Genomic DNA, 15,847 nt, shown 5'->3' on the forward strand with positions numbered 1-15,847 from the left:
ACAATGTGAGAGTTCTTCTTTACACGTGTACGTATGGCAAAATGGCGGCATGCAGTAGGGCTCACTTAAGTGAAGAGTTTGTCCCCAGAAAAGGCTCCTGAGTTATCAGAGGAGGTTCAGTTTGTCAGCACCCGACCTCTCATAAACCACTGTGCACTGTTTACATGATCATAAGTCTGTGGCAACTTAAAAACACTGCACGACTTATTTATTCCAGTACCTAAATCAGAGTCATGCATGCAGCCGAGTGGGAGAACAATGTGTGGTACTGCCAGTTTCACAACACAAGTGGTGAAAAGCAAGTTACATTAGCTCCATCAAATAAAAATCAGGGGACTTAGAGTCGTTTAAAAAAGATCTTAGATTTAATTTTCAGTCCATATCAATCAGCCTTAATCAGAGGCCACAGCGATATGATGGAGAAATAAATCCGGGGGACAATGTTTCTCTGTTTTTGAGTGTTAATATTGGTGGTCGCTTAAAGCTGCAGTGTGTACAATGTTTTCACTTTTGGATCATTGCATGCCACTGACAAAAATATATTGAAATGTTCCTTTAAACCAGGCTTTCCCAACCTCGTGGTCACATGGAATTCAAACGGGGTCGCCTGAATTTTTTATTTATAAATCAATAAAAATGATATCGTATATATTAGAATATATTGAACACATGCTACTGTGGGCCAAAGCCAAAACAAGAAACCTGCAGAGTCTCTGCCTGTCTGTCATCCATTGAGCAGAAATGTCACCCCAGCCTTTCTTCCTCTGTCCACAATAAAACACACAGAAAACAGAAAAGCCTAAATGTGCTCTAAAATTAATGTTTACTAGCAACACAGTAGAAAAACTATAACATGATGAAAATAAATTAATTCGAGCAAACAGCTGTATGTTTTTTGGAAGTCTGGGATGGCCAGCGTTTTGTGAATTCAAAGTGGGGTCACGAGCCAAAAAAGTTTGGGAACCACTGCTTGAAACTGTCTGATCTGTGTCTCTGAGCCCTCTTTTGTATTTCCTTTTTTTTTTCTCATCAGGTCTGAATGAAACAACCAATCAGGGTTAGCTTGTGTAACTAGCCAATCACAGCGACTGTGTGAGGAGAATGTTTGGGTTGCAGACAGGTTGCTGTGACAACGGTCAGCCGCATTCCTCTTGAATGTTCATGTTGCTTACTGCCACTTTGAGGAATGCTGTAATTATCCTTATGGCATGATTTTTTGCATGACTTGTATTTTTTAGCAATATTTGTATTACTTAGAATAGAATAGAATTACTTCATTCATCCCAAACTGGGAAATTGTGGCGTTATAGCAGCAGGTTATCCAAACACAATATTAGCAAATAAACACAATATAATATTAAATACAAAGTAAAAGTAAAAAGCACTAAACATATCAAAACTAAGAATGAGAATATATACATCCAGGATCAGTTTTCTTCTTCTGCTGCTGTGCATTAATCACAACATAATGTGACAACTTAATCATCTAATTTTGTGACATTTGGTTCAGCACATACTGTAAAGTAATTTGAGTAAAGCATCAGAGTTATTTCTTTGAGTTGTTTAAGGCAGCCAGAGTCCTGACTGTGAACCCACCTATAATATTTCTCATATACATATTCTGTGCTATCCATATTCCAGAGGCTAGGATGTGAACTACTACCTGTTTTCTATCTAAAGACGTTATTCTATGTACAGTAAAAAGGAATACTACTACTACGCAGGGATTTTTGCTTCAGTTGTCACAGAGAACATCTGGAGCTAATAAGCAGCGAGACGCTCAGCACCTGTTATTTTTCAGCAGGTTGAAGCCTCCTCTGAGGCATGAAGGACAAACACAGAGACTCCTCTACGACTCCGGCTTTTGCGTTTGGAGGAGAGGATAGTTCGACTTTCACCTCCATGTGATAAGCATCCTCCTCCTGTTGCCTTTTTTTTTTTAGAGGGACTCTCCAGCACAATTAAACGTACCCTTTAGGTACTACGCAATGTTTCCTCTGCGGCACTGAATTTTTTTGCTCGCATTTGGGAGCGGGGGGGGGGGGGGGGGGGGGAATGGCAGATCCATGCAAAAGAAAAGGACAGACATGGTATGAAGCTCTTGTCATGACAGTTAGCTACCTTATCTGGACTTCACATGTCAGCCCTCTATTTCCTCACACGTCTTTCCACACTTGTAGTTTTTTATTACCACGATTGTAGCCTGTTTCCTGGCCCAACAAACGCCATCGGCCAGCCCCAAACCACCTAGTTCCTAAAATCTTAACATCAGCATATCTTGCGTCACTGTTTTAGTTTCATGGCGGCTAATCTTCTTTGGTCTATAAGCGTAAAGAGGGTGTGCTAAGTGCTAACCAAGCTATAAAATAAGATGAAGAAAAATAGCCTAAGGTCTGTTTTTCTCCTCCTTGGGCTCGTACGCAAAAATGGTATAACATGCTGGTAGTAGTTCTTTCATACGCACTGTTTAATGCTACATAGCTTTAACTGCATATCTCATTTCACTTACACTGTGAAATACTTCCAGTTATCACTCTTACAGTATATAGTAGTTCTGATACCAATACCAGTATTGGTCTTGAATATAGCCTTAAATAAGGTTCCTGGTAGGGAGGAGTTTGTCAGTCAATGCAACGCACAGATAGCATTATTCTTAAGCCCCAGAAATGACCTGTTGTCTGGTTAATCATGATGGGAAGATCACAGACAATAGCAGTACGCTTCTAGCACAAGTGTGTTCTCCACCAACATTAGGTCTAACTCTTGGGCGCACTGGTGTCAGTGGAGGACTCTGTATCAGCAAATGCTTGAATCTAGGACTCAAAATCCATACTGGGAAGAAAAAATGTGGTATATTGGTACATATATATCTTCTATTTCACGTGTATGACCAAAAAAATAAGACATTTGATGACTCGATGAATTCATATCAATGCTCTATTCATTCAACAACTGCTGACGTACAAATGAATTCAATACTCGAGTACACATCCCTTCTTAAATGAAGCTGATATTTCCTGCAGCCTTGAATGCTACGTCTGTAACATCCACATACATGTTAGTCACCCAAGGACAAAAGGATAATCAAGATCAGAGTGTTTATGATGCAATAACTCATAGGAAAGCTAAATGAAGACAACGTATCAGTTGCACTCTTCACCCAAGAATCCATCTTCAGTCTGGGCTATGAGTCATATGACTCCTCTCATAGATGTACAGTATATATAGATATATATATATAAGCCTTTATGGGCATCGATTTTAATTACCAAGTGTCCATTCTTACCTGGGTAGAAGTCTTTGGATTTGGACAGCTTAATGGTGGCACCCGTCTCTTTCTGCAGTTGTACGATGGTCTGGCCGCCCTTGCCAATTATAGAGCCGGCTGCATAGCTGGGGATCAGCACCTTCAAGAAGTACTCGCCCTCCTCTGGGGAAGAGACACACAAAGTGGGAAAGGGTCACATCTCGTAAAGTAGCTCTGCACATAATCATATACACCAGTCTTGAGCCCCACCCCCCTATAGCCTGAGCAAGCAAAAAATTCACAATGGGGATACATGCGTTACTGTGACATATATGGGGAAAGATAGTTACATAAGGTCGTGTGGTGAATCCGCCCGTTTCCTTTGGTTTTTGTCTTTTTGTTGCTTTCTTTCTAATTCCAAGTGCATTCACATTTTATCAGAGATTGGTGACATGTTCTGTGTCCTGTCCCAGATTTCTCGCAGAGTAAATGATGACCTCCTTTCCAGTTTCCAGAGGTCTAATTTTAACTGTTTTCAAGGAGTTTTAGCAAACCCCTGACTGAATACCAAGACTGGTCCAGCCGTCATGTTGGAAGAAGATACTGCCTTTATTTCCAGGGAAAGAAAAGTAACACACAGGACTTTATGCAAACACATGCAGTTCATGATCACTCCTTCAGATTGATCCCTCTTAATGAACAGCCGTGAGGGGAACATATGGGAACCAATCCTGCAGATTTGTTTGATACCACACTGCCAAGGCAGTCTAAATCTCCTCCATTTTGGAAGGGGCTTCTGTGGCTTACAGAGGCTTGTAACAAGAAGTGATTGACAGCACATCAGTTTGAACAATTTGCAGCTGAACATGTTTCCTCATTGAGTTGGAAATGTCCCCTTTTCTACAATGCTAATTTATAATAAGTCCAGAAGTAGGTAAAGTATCAGTCCAAGTAAATTACATTGAGTGCACTAATCGAGTAAGAAGCAATCAGCCACATATTGAGCTTGGACCTGCATACTATCACATAACTAAAATATGGTATTTATAAATGTGGTGCAGCTGTGGATCCCCACTGAATGCCAAATATTGTATCGATGACGTAATGGTAAACACTCCGTACAGGTGCAATCGTAGTGCTCTCCTCTGCATGCTGATATCGATGCAATGACGTCATGTTCGATTCCTTTTCAGCTGCCTCAAAAGGTGACGTCACTACAGCGGACAGGGATGTAAAAAAGAGCACTGTCCATCTTTGTGGATTTCTAGTACAAGTGGAGAACTATGCAGATGTTCTGTGACTGTGTTGCTGCATCTTGTGGTCCTTGGAGGGTATCGATGCAGGGGGGGCTTGACCGGCATGTTTGGTGGTGGAGGAAAATTGGACGGATGGATGGATGGATGGAGGTGGACCGCCCTGCACTGAGACCAACCTGTTGCCTCAGTAATGCACTCATTAGACTCAGATGTGAATGAACATGGCACTGTGACATTAAGGGATTTCACAGCCCAGATGTTTGCTCCTCTCCTTATTGCATTAATATGCCCCTCATGTTCCATTCAGACACAACGCTTGTTTGGCGTGCAATGGCTCTGACAAATACATATGAACAATGACATGACTCTCACTGAGAATCACTTTTAATTTGGATTATTTAACCTTTGAGAAAACCCATATTGCTGAACTGTACCGATATTTACCTGGAAGCACTATAATGATAGTAAATACGTCAGGTGCTGCTCATTTTTCAGACAATAGGACATAATCCTTTACAAAGATATCTTGTAACCAGTGTTTTTCATCACTAAACCTTTCTCCCGTCTTTAGATTTTTATGCTTTATCCCAGTCAGATCTCTGCTTTCCACACAACGAATCAGAATAAAATGACCTTGGTGGAAAAATAAAGATCATGCATGTCTGACATGAGTGTCGAAAAAGCTTTTCAGCCCACGTTTTCTATCGCGGAACATCTGATATCGTAGCCCCACACGGAGACTTTAATTTGAATGACTGCACAATCCCAAACATTCAAGGACCTGTTGTTGACGGACAAGCCAAAACCCACTGCGTAACTTTCTGCTCGTTCTTGAACCGGAGTAAAAACCCAACTGGGAAGAGGAAGATCCCTTTCATGGCCCTCGCAGCCACGTTTGCTGTCATTAGTCAATAATTAATTCCGTCCTAGTGTCTGAGATCACAGTAACAGGTTTAAATGGCGTCATGTGGTAGAGTAAACATGGCAATCTGTTGCTGCAATCCGCCAGGGATCGGGAGCAGTGGGGCACGTTGGGAAGCAGAGCCAGTGGGGTGCTAGTTCAAACCCCTGCCTTCCAAGACTGGAAGGGATGGCTTTGGAGCAGAGACACGGACGCTGAGCCAAATGTGTTTAGTTAAGTCACTCGAGGGGGGTGGGTCAGGAAGAAATGCCTTGTGACCGTCCTCCCCTCCTTCTCACTACCCCTGCGAGTACCCATCCTGCATTTCAATGGACTAACCTGCTGCTGACAGGCGGCAAGGACGATGGAACAAAAAAAAATTAGCAAAAAAATTAGATGTACGTGTGTGAGGATAAAATGCATGAAGGATAAATTCAACAAGTCAGAACAAAAAAGAGTTTTCGAGGGCTTACCCATTCTGAGATCTGCTGCTGCTCAAGTCCTCTGTCAGATCGCCATCAATGCCGGGGCACAATCTCTAAAGGGGATCTTAACATTAGCCTCGGCATAGGTGCAGTGGTAGTGTTGAGGAATGCGGCCGGTCGACTTTTTTCACCGAGGTCTAATTCATCAGTGGGTGCAGGAGAAATAGATTTCACCGCAGCATCCGAGCCATGCCTGCAGCTGGCCAGAGCCTCAATTGTCTGAGAAAATGCTAATGCAGGCTCTCAGTGTTTTCAGTGAAAGACGGCACGCATTGTTCAAGCCTGCATCGGTTTGAAGGAAGGGGGGGGTCTTCCCTGCCGCATCACCCTTTTCACTGCTCTCATCCATATTCATCGAGTGGCCTGTCCGTCTGCAGCAGCGCGCAGGACTGACGCCTTGCTCGGCCAATGGGTGGCCTCCTTCCCTCCACCGCGTCACGTCCCCACCCCCTGATGCCGGGCCCAAAAAAATTGAATCCTCTTCCTCCACTCCGCCTCTTTTGACGCAGCACTATAAAGTATGGGAGCCCATTCACTCACTTTTTTTTAGCGGAAAGTGACATAGGTGAAGAGGCTTTGGGGGAGCGGGCTTCAGAACGTGAACGAGGAAGCTTGAAGAGTGACCTTCAGCGGCGGCTGAAAGCGGTGTAGGGATAGCATGAGCAGATGATGGAGGAGGTGGAGTGATCCGAGACAGCGTGCCTTACGCCACCCACCCTCCTTTTTACTCCTTTCCCCCACCCCCAATCCCTTAGACGGCCATGTTTGAGAGGGCGGAGGGGCTCATCAACCATTGCAAATGGCAGTGCCGCAGAATGGTGGAGGGGGGTGATGAAGCCAATCACTACGCCTATAAATCTTACACCGAGAGGTATCTTAAGTGACTCAATGTGTGTGTAAAAACTGATTGTGTGTGTGTGTGTGTGTGTGTGTGTGTGTGTGTTGACAGGAGGGGGGTCCAGCATCATTAAATAGAGCTGTAAAAAAATAGACACTTTCCTTTCCTGGCTGCTGATCAGTTTCATCCACAAATCAAACCCTTAAAATCGTGGCCAGTTTGGTCTGTGGGAGTGAATTTCATCCAGAAAATTCTCCCGTCTCAGTCAGCGAGAGATGCTCTGGTCTATAGACACAGCCTCCCTGTAGACTCCACTCCCTCTCCCAGTCTATCTCTCTCTCTCTCCTCTTTTCCCCGCTTTGCTCTGTCTTCGTTTTTTATCGCTCGTTCTCTCTCTTTCACTGCCACCTGGCAAATTCACAGTCCACTCACGTCACACCGCTCTGCAAGGGCACCTGTGTCCTTCCCACCAAAAATAAATAAATAAATAAAAAAAATACAGCTCACATTCCTGTGCCAACCTTTCCATTAGCAACATTACGAGATCATACCTAATCCCTCAGCCTCACAACCTTTTGGGAGGCACATGCTTGCCAGAAAACATGGGCTCAGAGTTTGGGTAATTAGAAAGAGAAAATGAATGAAAGATGTTCATTTTGAGGAGAGAAGGGGCAGCGGTGATAAAAGAAGAGTAATTTCCCTCATTCAGTGTCCACAGCTCTTAATGCACAACGAGGGGGGCTCGGCTTTGAGAGCGCACGGGCTTTCTTCTCTTTGTTGTAACTGCCAGTCACGTTAATGATCAGTTCTGGAGGAATAACGTGATCAATATCAGACGTGGTGGAGGGCTGCTGATTACAGGGATGGCTGACGATTATCAGGCTGTCTACCAACACCGCCAGACAGGCTGTGAATTTGCAACGTTACAATTAATGCATGCAGATTACATGGTATGGGGGTGATGCTAACATATATTACATACAGCGCCGAGATATTCCAGAGGCATCTGTTTTGTGTAGCCCAGCCTGCAGGACTTTGCTCCAAATGAACTGCAACGACCAGCGTATGAAATCAATGAACTTATCAGAATGACCAGAACGTTTACTGCCATGTCACCTCTATGACTGCTGCATATGCTAACACATTAGAGGCAATGCTGTAGGCTACATCGCACCATAGAAATGTAACATTGAACTGGGAATACAATGCGGTAACCCTTAGGAATCTGCAATAGAAGGGGGTCTGTGGTATCTGTGCTTATTAGGATGTCTAGTTTCAGAGAGTCTTTATACACCCAGAATCCAAATAAATGAGGCTTTAATGTAATGAAAGTGTTGAAAGTGTATCATAGATTTAAAATCACAAATCAGGTTTCTATCAGAATCAGAAATACTTCATTAATCAGAGGGGAAAATGTGGTCGTTATGTTTGCTCTTAGTCACAATAAAGAAGTAGGAAATAGAATATAGAAAAAAAATAGAATAGAAATAGAATAAGCAGAAATATGTACCAAAGCACAGAATAAAAAGCTATGTAGAAGCACAGGGAATTTAATAATTTACAAATATAGACAGTGTAGATATTCGAGGCGTATTGCACATTAGGCTCAATCTGATCCAGTTTGTGTCAGTATTGCACACATGGGTGATATCTATGTTAAACAATTACGGATATAGAAACATAAAATATTTGGAGATATTTTTACGAGCAGAGTGAAAAAAGCATCTCGATACTTACATCTGCATTAAAAATAAAATGCCCACATTTGTATTTTTTGATTATTTCATATAGTTTGTTAAAATATCTTCAAACTGTTTATTTACTCCCTGAAACTTTAACTTCCTAAATATTGTTTTCTAGCTGATGGGGTATTAAGATGACTTTAAAGAGGATTATAAGACAAAGATGTGGAGGCCTGTCAGAGGTCTGTTCGTCTGTTCACATAAAGTTAAACACATTTATAGACATGTTGGAGAAACAGAAACGGCTGTAAAGTTTAATTACACATCAGGAGTGAACATGTTAGCTGCTGGGATCAATTCTTCAGGTCAGACTACACATTCAATTATGTTTACACATTAAAAACATTAACTTAGTAATTGAATAAAGCTGCCTGGATCAGTTCAGCAACAGTTACTGTCGGCTCTTTAGTTTGGATTGCAATAGTTGCTCTGATATTTCGAGGCAGCATTTTCATACATTTTGACACTTTCAGGTCAGCAGTAAAAACATGTTGCTCCCTTTGCAAATTATCAACAATTAAACATCTTCTCTAAAAGGAACCTACAAAAATATTCTAATATATTCTTGTATATCGCGTTAGAATGATTCCTATCGTGACATTTGTCCTTACATGCTCATGTTTGTTGAGTAAATCACATGCTGTTTACTTTGATATAATCTGGAGTAGGGCTGGGCCATTAATCGAAAATTTAGACATTCAGAATTTCTAATCGACGTAATCTTGCCCATGACGATTATTTTGATTATTTTCAGGGCAGTCACATGACGACAAGTCCAATCCGCGACATGGAAGCAATGTCCGTTGTTTGGACACATTTTGTCTTGAGGGAAGACGACACCAAATAAAAAGGATTCAAATGTAAACACTTTATTTTCTACTGTTTTAGAGAAGTTGATTTCTACTTTAAAACTAAAAAGTGTTGTTTTCATTACAAGCGATGCTTTGAGTTCAGTTCGAAATATTCAATAAATAACCACAAAATAGTTCATCAGATATGCATTCAGAGATCCCAGCTTTAATAGTTGAGTATATTTACAGTAGAGACCATGTCAGTGAACTATGAGGACTAATAATAATAATCATTCATTAATCGTAATCGAGGTGAAATGTTCAATTACTCGTGATATTGATATGAGGTCATATCGCCCAGTCCTAATCTGGAGCATGACTTCCATATGACAACATAGTTTCTATAAAAGAGGCATCAGGGGATCAGGTAATGCTGATAGGGTTTTATTTTTAGTGATGAAGTGATCAGGTATTCTATACAGAGAAGATCTTGTTAAAGAAGCCTCTGAGAGAAAAAGGCCTGAACTTCAGAGTTAATCCATCATCAGGACACATTTAATTGTGCGGCCCCGTAGTCGAGAAGTATCCTTAGAAGAACATGGAGTCAAGCTTGTAAAATGTTATTCATTACAGAGATGCAAGCAGTAAAATGATTTAAGGCTGTGAATTAGCAAGTATCCTACATACAATATCATTCCAGATACAGAGTAAAGCATCAATATATGATCAATTCTGCAACTGTAGGCAAAACCATTTATTAAGATTTGTAATCTTTTTTTTTTCAATCAGAGCAGCAGGATCTGGATGTGTGATTATCACAGTCCCTGTTGAACTCATTATCTTGGCACTACTTTTCACATAGAAAAAATAAATCAGACTCAGTAATAAAATGAAATCTTTGCATGTAGAATAGGATGCAAAAATGTTTTTGTCTCAAGACATAAATTGCTGACCTCAACAGTTATTGATATTTTCTTAAAGGCTGAGTTCAAATTGTGATTTCCAGTATTCATTAAGATCTCTCATGCAATTTTCCACTTGTCTAGTCCTTCATATGGCCTGGATGCTGGATGGGATGATAACAGTTAAGTCTCTGTGCTACAGCTGAACGGTCTCTCATCATCTCTGTTCTTCAGAGGTTTACAGGGTGCTAATGGAGGACATACGGGGGCTGAATCTGCACTAAAATATCATCTTGTGGCACAAGGGTCCTTATGAGTCTTGCTGAAATTACTTTTCTGAGATGCAGCAGAGACACGCTGGTGCTATTAGAAATGGGATGCTGCTATCATCAAATGACTGGGACACAAAGACAGACAATTTTCAGTAGCATATGGTGAAGAAAACGGCGTGTTCTCTGCGGACGTCTAATTAACATTAAGCTCCAAAATAAGTGGTCCCTCTGAGCTGCAGACCGTAACAATGACAGGAAATAAGATGTAGAGAATCTGATACACTGAATCAGCTGTCATCCTCACTGCTGCACCCCGACAGCACACTGATGAGCTATAAAGAAAATGTTCACACACCTCCCATGATTACTGGATACCACTTATCCTTCTTACAGTCAAAGAAATGTGGAATTTATAAAATGGCACTGCAGTGTTTCACAGTTGTATTTCTTTACCTCCTGATTGTCCGCTTTGTGTCTGTGACTAAATGTAATCCTTCAATTGAAATGTTACTTTAGATTTTTTTTTGAATGCAGGGCTGGATGGAAACAACCACTTTTCAAATCAAACATAATAACATTTAAACATCTGCCTCCTAGATCTGCCTGTTGAGAAATTGTGTGTTTTGAATTTGCATTGTATTACTTTGTAGATGCTGCTACAGGGGGCATCCTGACCGCCTAACAACAACAAAAAAATACCAAACAGATGCTGAGATTTGGCTGACCCTGCACTCTATAAATAACATCACTTTGATAGGAATCTAGGCTGCAAGTGGTGATCAGTGTGTACCCTACTTGTTAGACAGAGTTGTATGATTTCTAACTCGTTCACCTCTGTATATGTGTTTAAAAAAAACATGTACTAACTCCAAATTACAAGAAATGTCTAACTTAAGTATCCTAAACCCCTGACACTGAATTTCATATATCTGCAGTAAACACATGTTTCTGCTATTTCTTGTCTGGGTTTATATAGTTAATCTTGTCTGCAGTGGTATATAACTGATGTGATGTTAAGCTGATATTACAGACAAACACAAAGCCATCATAGTTAAATGGGTACTTGTGTCTACGTTGTATTTCTTTTACAGAACACATGCAGCAAGTTTGGAGTGATTAAATAATGTCATCACATTGTTTGTCCAGAGCAGAGTGTTGATAGTCAATATTACTCCCAGCACTGTCTGCAGCACATGTAGCAAAGCATCACAGCTGAGCAGATGGCAGTCTGCACTACACATGTTTTACAGTTTGCCCAATCGTATCAGTGCAAAATACAAATAGGGATGGTCTATTTTCATTCAATTTTTCTAAATCACTATAGTGGCCACCATATAGTTTGTTTCTTCCTTAAAAGCAGATTTGAGACTAAGTATGAGCTTTGCAAAACGATTGAAACATTTGTGCACAATACTCACAGAGAAGGTATTTTCAAAAGCTCAATATATATCTGCTCTAAAATCAGAGTCAGTATTCACCTCTTACATCTAAGGTTATGAGGTCATTAAGGTGTTGTGAAGCTGTGTCACTGGGGTTGGTCAGTGATTCCTGAACTACAGGGTCCATACTTAACAGGAGCCTCTGGATGTTTGGTTTTTACCACATCGTCACAAGATGTCGATACAATCTTTAACAAAAAATATGCGCAATGATATTTCTATAATATATTCTCCCTTTCTGCTGTTCCCTGTCCTGTTATCTGTCAGCGAGCCCCCCTGGCACAGTGTTTCTCGGGAAAAGATGCTGATAAATCTTTGGCCTCTGCACAGGGAAGCATCAGGGAATCCTTTTGTGTCAGACTTAAAGCACAACACCGATAAGACCTGTGAACACTTTCCTTTTTTTCATATTAAAGCATCTGCAAAGAAACCACGTTTGACTTACTGTTACGTCTCCAGATGTAGATGAAACGAGTGATATGGGTCAAATTCTGAGCTGACCTGAGCGGAGGAGGCCACTCTCTCACTTACTCAGACACTCAGTCACTTTCCCTGCTGGGATATGAAGTAACAGCTATAAACACGTTCAGTGTTTCTAAGTGCCAACTGCACAGGTGCTGCGTGTTACAGCCTAATGTGCAGCCAAAATCTGCCTCCATGCCGCATGGACTTTCTTTGCATTAAACTGAGGGGGGACTCAAGGCGGTGAATTTGCTTTTGTACTCCAGCCAGCGCATGCAAAGGCTTCTCCAACAACAGCTTCGACTTCATGTAGAAGAGACAGGGTGCATGTGCTGCGTCTTCAGAGTGTCTCTTACCTCCAATGTTGGTGCGTTTGGTACAGCCGGCCTCCTCCGCCGGAGTTTCCAGCGGTCGTTTGCGGGTTTCTGGATTATCCGCCTCCATGAGGGGCTGCTGCAGGTTTAGCAGGTTCGGATTTGAGTAGATCCCGTTATGGTCCACGGCTGCTCCGCCACCACCGGCCATCATCATCTTTTTCCCACGGAGGTGTAGATAGATTTGCGCTATTCCTCCTCTCTCTCACACACACTCACTCACTCACTCTCACACACACACTCTCTCTCTCACACACACACACACACACACACACACACACACACACACACACACAGCGCCCTCCTCACCACCACATAGCCTGATAACGCGCTCCGCGAGATGGACGACAAGTTTTGGGGGGCTCGAGACGGTCTCAAAGGGATCAAAATGTCAGACAACACCGGGATCAGGGTCTGCTCTTTCCGCTCACTGACAGAGCTAAATATAAAAAGCCCATTGAGTGAAACGCTCTGGTGATACGCGCTTCAGCGTCGCTCCGGCAGCAGCATGCTCCTCATTGTTGACGCGCAAAAAAAGAGAGGATCAGCCATTAAAAACAAGTGCAACAGCTTCAGCGGAGGGGAAGGAGAGGGAGGACAGCTTTCTTTAAAGTCATCTCCGCGTCATGTCTCAGAGAGTCCTCAGTGTGCTCGGAGCAGCTGTTGTTATTGTTCCTTTGTAGTGAAGAGGGCAGAAATATAGTTGGAGATCTGACGGAGGACCACAGTGCCACTGACCGGCCGAAGACGAGGCCAAGACAAGATCCACCTGATGAGAACTAACTATGAGGAGGCACTTTTAACAAGAAAGAGGATTCTCTCAATAAAGAACAGCTTCTTTTTTAATTGTAGCCTATTTTTTTTTTTTTACCCCCAAACGTTTCCCTCAATGTTTCTTACATTTCTGTTTTAGTTTGGTTTAATTTTCCACTTAACAAAAATACATGAATAGTATCCTAATAATAATACTTACCTTAAGTAAGCTGTCATGAATAGATTAAAAAAAAAACAATGAAATATAGGCTACGGCATTGAATAATCAGAAGAAGAAAATGTCAGTTGATTAGTAGACCTGAGCTGGATTGTATATAAGTATATTTATATAACAGTATTATTGTGCTTGTATTATTACTTTTGTGATTATACTTTCATAAGTTTCAAAGCAAAAACAGTAAGTCATTCAGTAATCATTAACTGACTTTTTGTACAATATATTATGAATAGAGTCAGCTGGATCTCACTATTGAAAAGTATTTATGTAACAGGATTATTATTTCATTTTTTCTTTCTTTTTTATAACAAAAGATAATCTCCTGCCTTCAGAGAGGCCGAGCTAACGTGGGTCTGAGATAAAGGTGTAATATCCCCGTAATTCAGCTAATTTGATGCATATCCATCAATGTATAAATGATAGAATAACCTGACTTTACCTGATGATCCATTATCTATTCAGAGGAAACTCAACAAGAACTACAGACCTGATTATCTTGTGTTACAAAAGTGTTTGATTCATCCAGACATAAATCATGAATTAAAACATTATGAGTCATGCAACAGCTCAGCTTTACTTGTTGTTTGAAAGTGTTTTCTACATTGTATATGGGTCTCTGTAATATAACAAAGAGTAAGGTCTTTTACCTGCTCTTTTGTAAAGTGTCTTGAGATAACCTCTGTTATGAATTGGCGCAAAACAAATCAACACCTCAGGTAAAAGTGTTGTGAGTAAAGCTATGAGAAAAGCCAGTGTTCAGTATTTACTTCATGTTCTTATGTAAACTTATCATTAGTCATCAAAATAAATGCTTGTGCCGTCGTTGCATTTTTCTATTTCTTTATTGGCACTCACTGTACAGAGGGGAGGGGTGATTCAAAAATGTATCTGTTTGGATGATGTAGGATAAGTCATGCATGATTAGGGGCGTGGCTTGATTGACAGACAGGTGGGTGTATTGTCGCTGTTTGCCAGGAGGTGAAGGGCCCGCCTCAGCTCCATCTCGCTCCCTTTTACTAGATTGACCCAAAGTTTGGTTGAGACAGCATTTCCAATGGCGACCTCCACTGACCACTTTAGAAACCACTTAGTGATGTCACTGAGACCCATGTTTTATAGAGTCTATGGTAAAACCATTGACAATATATAGATATGGACGACATGTTTCCATCTCCTGCCATTGTACAAAAGTGAAGTCAAAATAACCTCGAGGTGGGGGCTATAATATTGTTCATTTGAAGCGAGAGTCTAAGAAATAAAAGGCTGGTGGAGCTGCTGTATGTACGTCCTGCTCCTGCTAACCAAAGCAAACACGTGTCTGTCGACAGCTGAACAGATTCTTGTGCCAGTTTGGAGGAAACGCTAGAAGGGGTTGCATTGGCCTAGTGGTTAGTTTGAGGAACCCATGTACAGAGGCTGTAGTCTTACAATCAGACCTGTGGCTTCTTTCCCACAGGTTATTCCCCACTCTCTCGATCCTCGACTCTATCCACTGCCCCGTCTTTCAAATAAAGCCCCAAATTAAAAATCTTAAAGCAACGATACAAGTAGAAGCGTTTGTCATCAGAGCTGTAGGTCATGCCATTACATCCTCCCTTTTTCGTGTTAAATAACTAAAAATAACTAATAAAAATAAACACTTGGACATAAATTATCATAAAATGAACTGACTGTCATGACAGCTTCAGGTTTGGATAAATAACATTTTGACGTACATTTTGTCTCGTTATGACATGTACTGCAGCCAGTCAGCAGGGGGAGCTCTACATAATTTGGCTTAATTCCCAGCTCTTACTGCTCTTGCTCCATCCGTCTGAATATACAGTCTTTGGTATAAACTATTGTAAACATGATATTCCTGCCTGTTTGCTTTTTCTAATTCTTTATTTTTTCTTGTATTTTTGCCTGTGTGTCTTTAAAGCTCTTTGGTGCTGCCTTTTTGTTTGATAAGTGCTTTATAAATCTTTAACAAAAAAACAACTATTAGCATTTGTTGCCCCTAGCTCTAACTTGTTGCCATGGTTGCTCATCCCTCCAAGTCTGGTGAACAAGTCACTACTGTTTGATGTCAAACACATCACATTCATCACAGACAAAAATATAAAAAATATATATTTCTACAGAAAAATAGAAGTATGATGAAATCA

At 41.1% G+C, this 15,847-nt stretch overlaps 1 protein-coding gene across 2 annotated transcripts in view; it reads right to left on the minus strand.

Annotated features, from left to right (window-relative positions):
* Positions 1–13,370, minus strand: part of nova1 (NOVA alternative splicing regulator 1) — a 33,627-nt gene extending 20,257 nt beyond the window's left edge. Inside the window, exons 1-2 of one of the 2 annotated variants that reach the window (XM_061056015.1) lie at positions 12,692–13,370; positions 3,287–3,430 (exon numbers count right to left, since the gene is read on the minus strand). In XM_061056015.1, the coding sequence (XP_060911998.1) occupies positions 3,287–3,430; positions 12,692–12,866 (319 nt within the window). In that variant the 5' untranslated portion in view covers positions 12,867–13,370. Of the gene's footprint in view, positions 1–3,286; positions 3,431–5,877; positions 6,909–12,691 lie in introns of those variants that run through there. The other variant, XM_061056016.1, reaches the window with a different exon arrangement.
* Between the last annotated feature and the right edge of the window lie 2,477 nt (positions 13,371–15,847).

The sequence above is a fragment of the Labrus mixtus genome, chromosome 14, assembly GCF_963584025.1.
Source record: "Labrus mixtus chromosome 14, fLabMix1.1, whole genome shotgun sequence".
NCBI classification, from domain to species: Eukaryota; Metazoa; Chordata; class Actinopteri; order Labriformes; family Labridae; genus Labrus; species Labrus mixtus.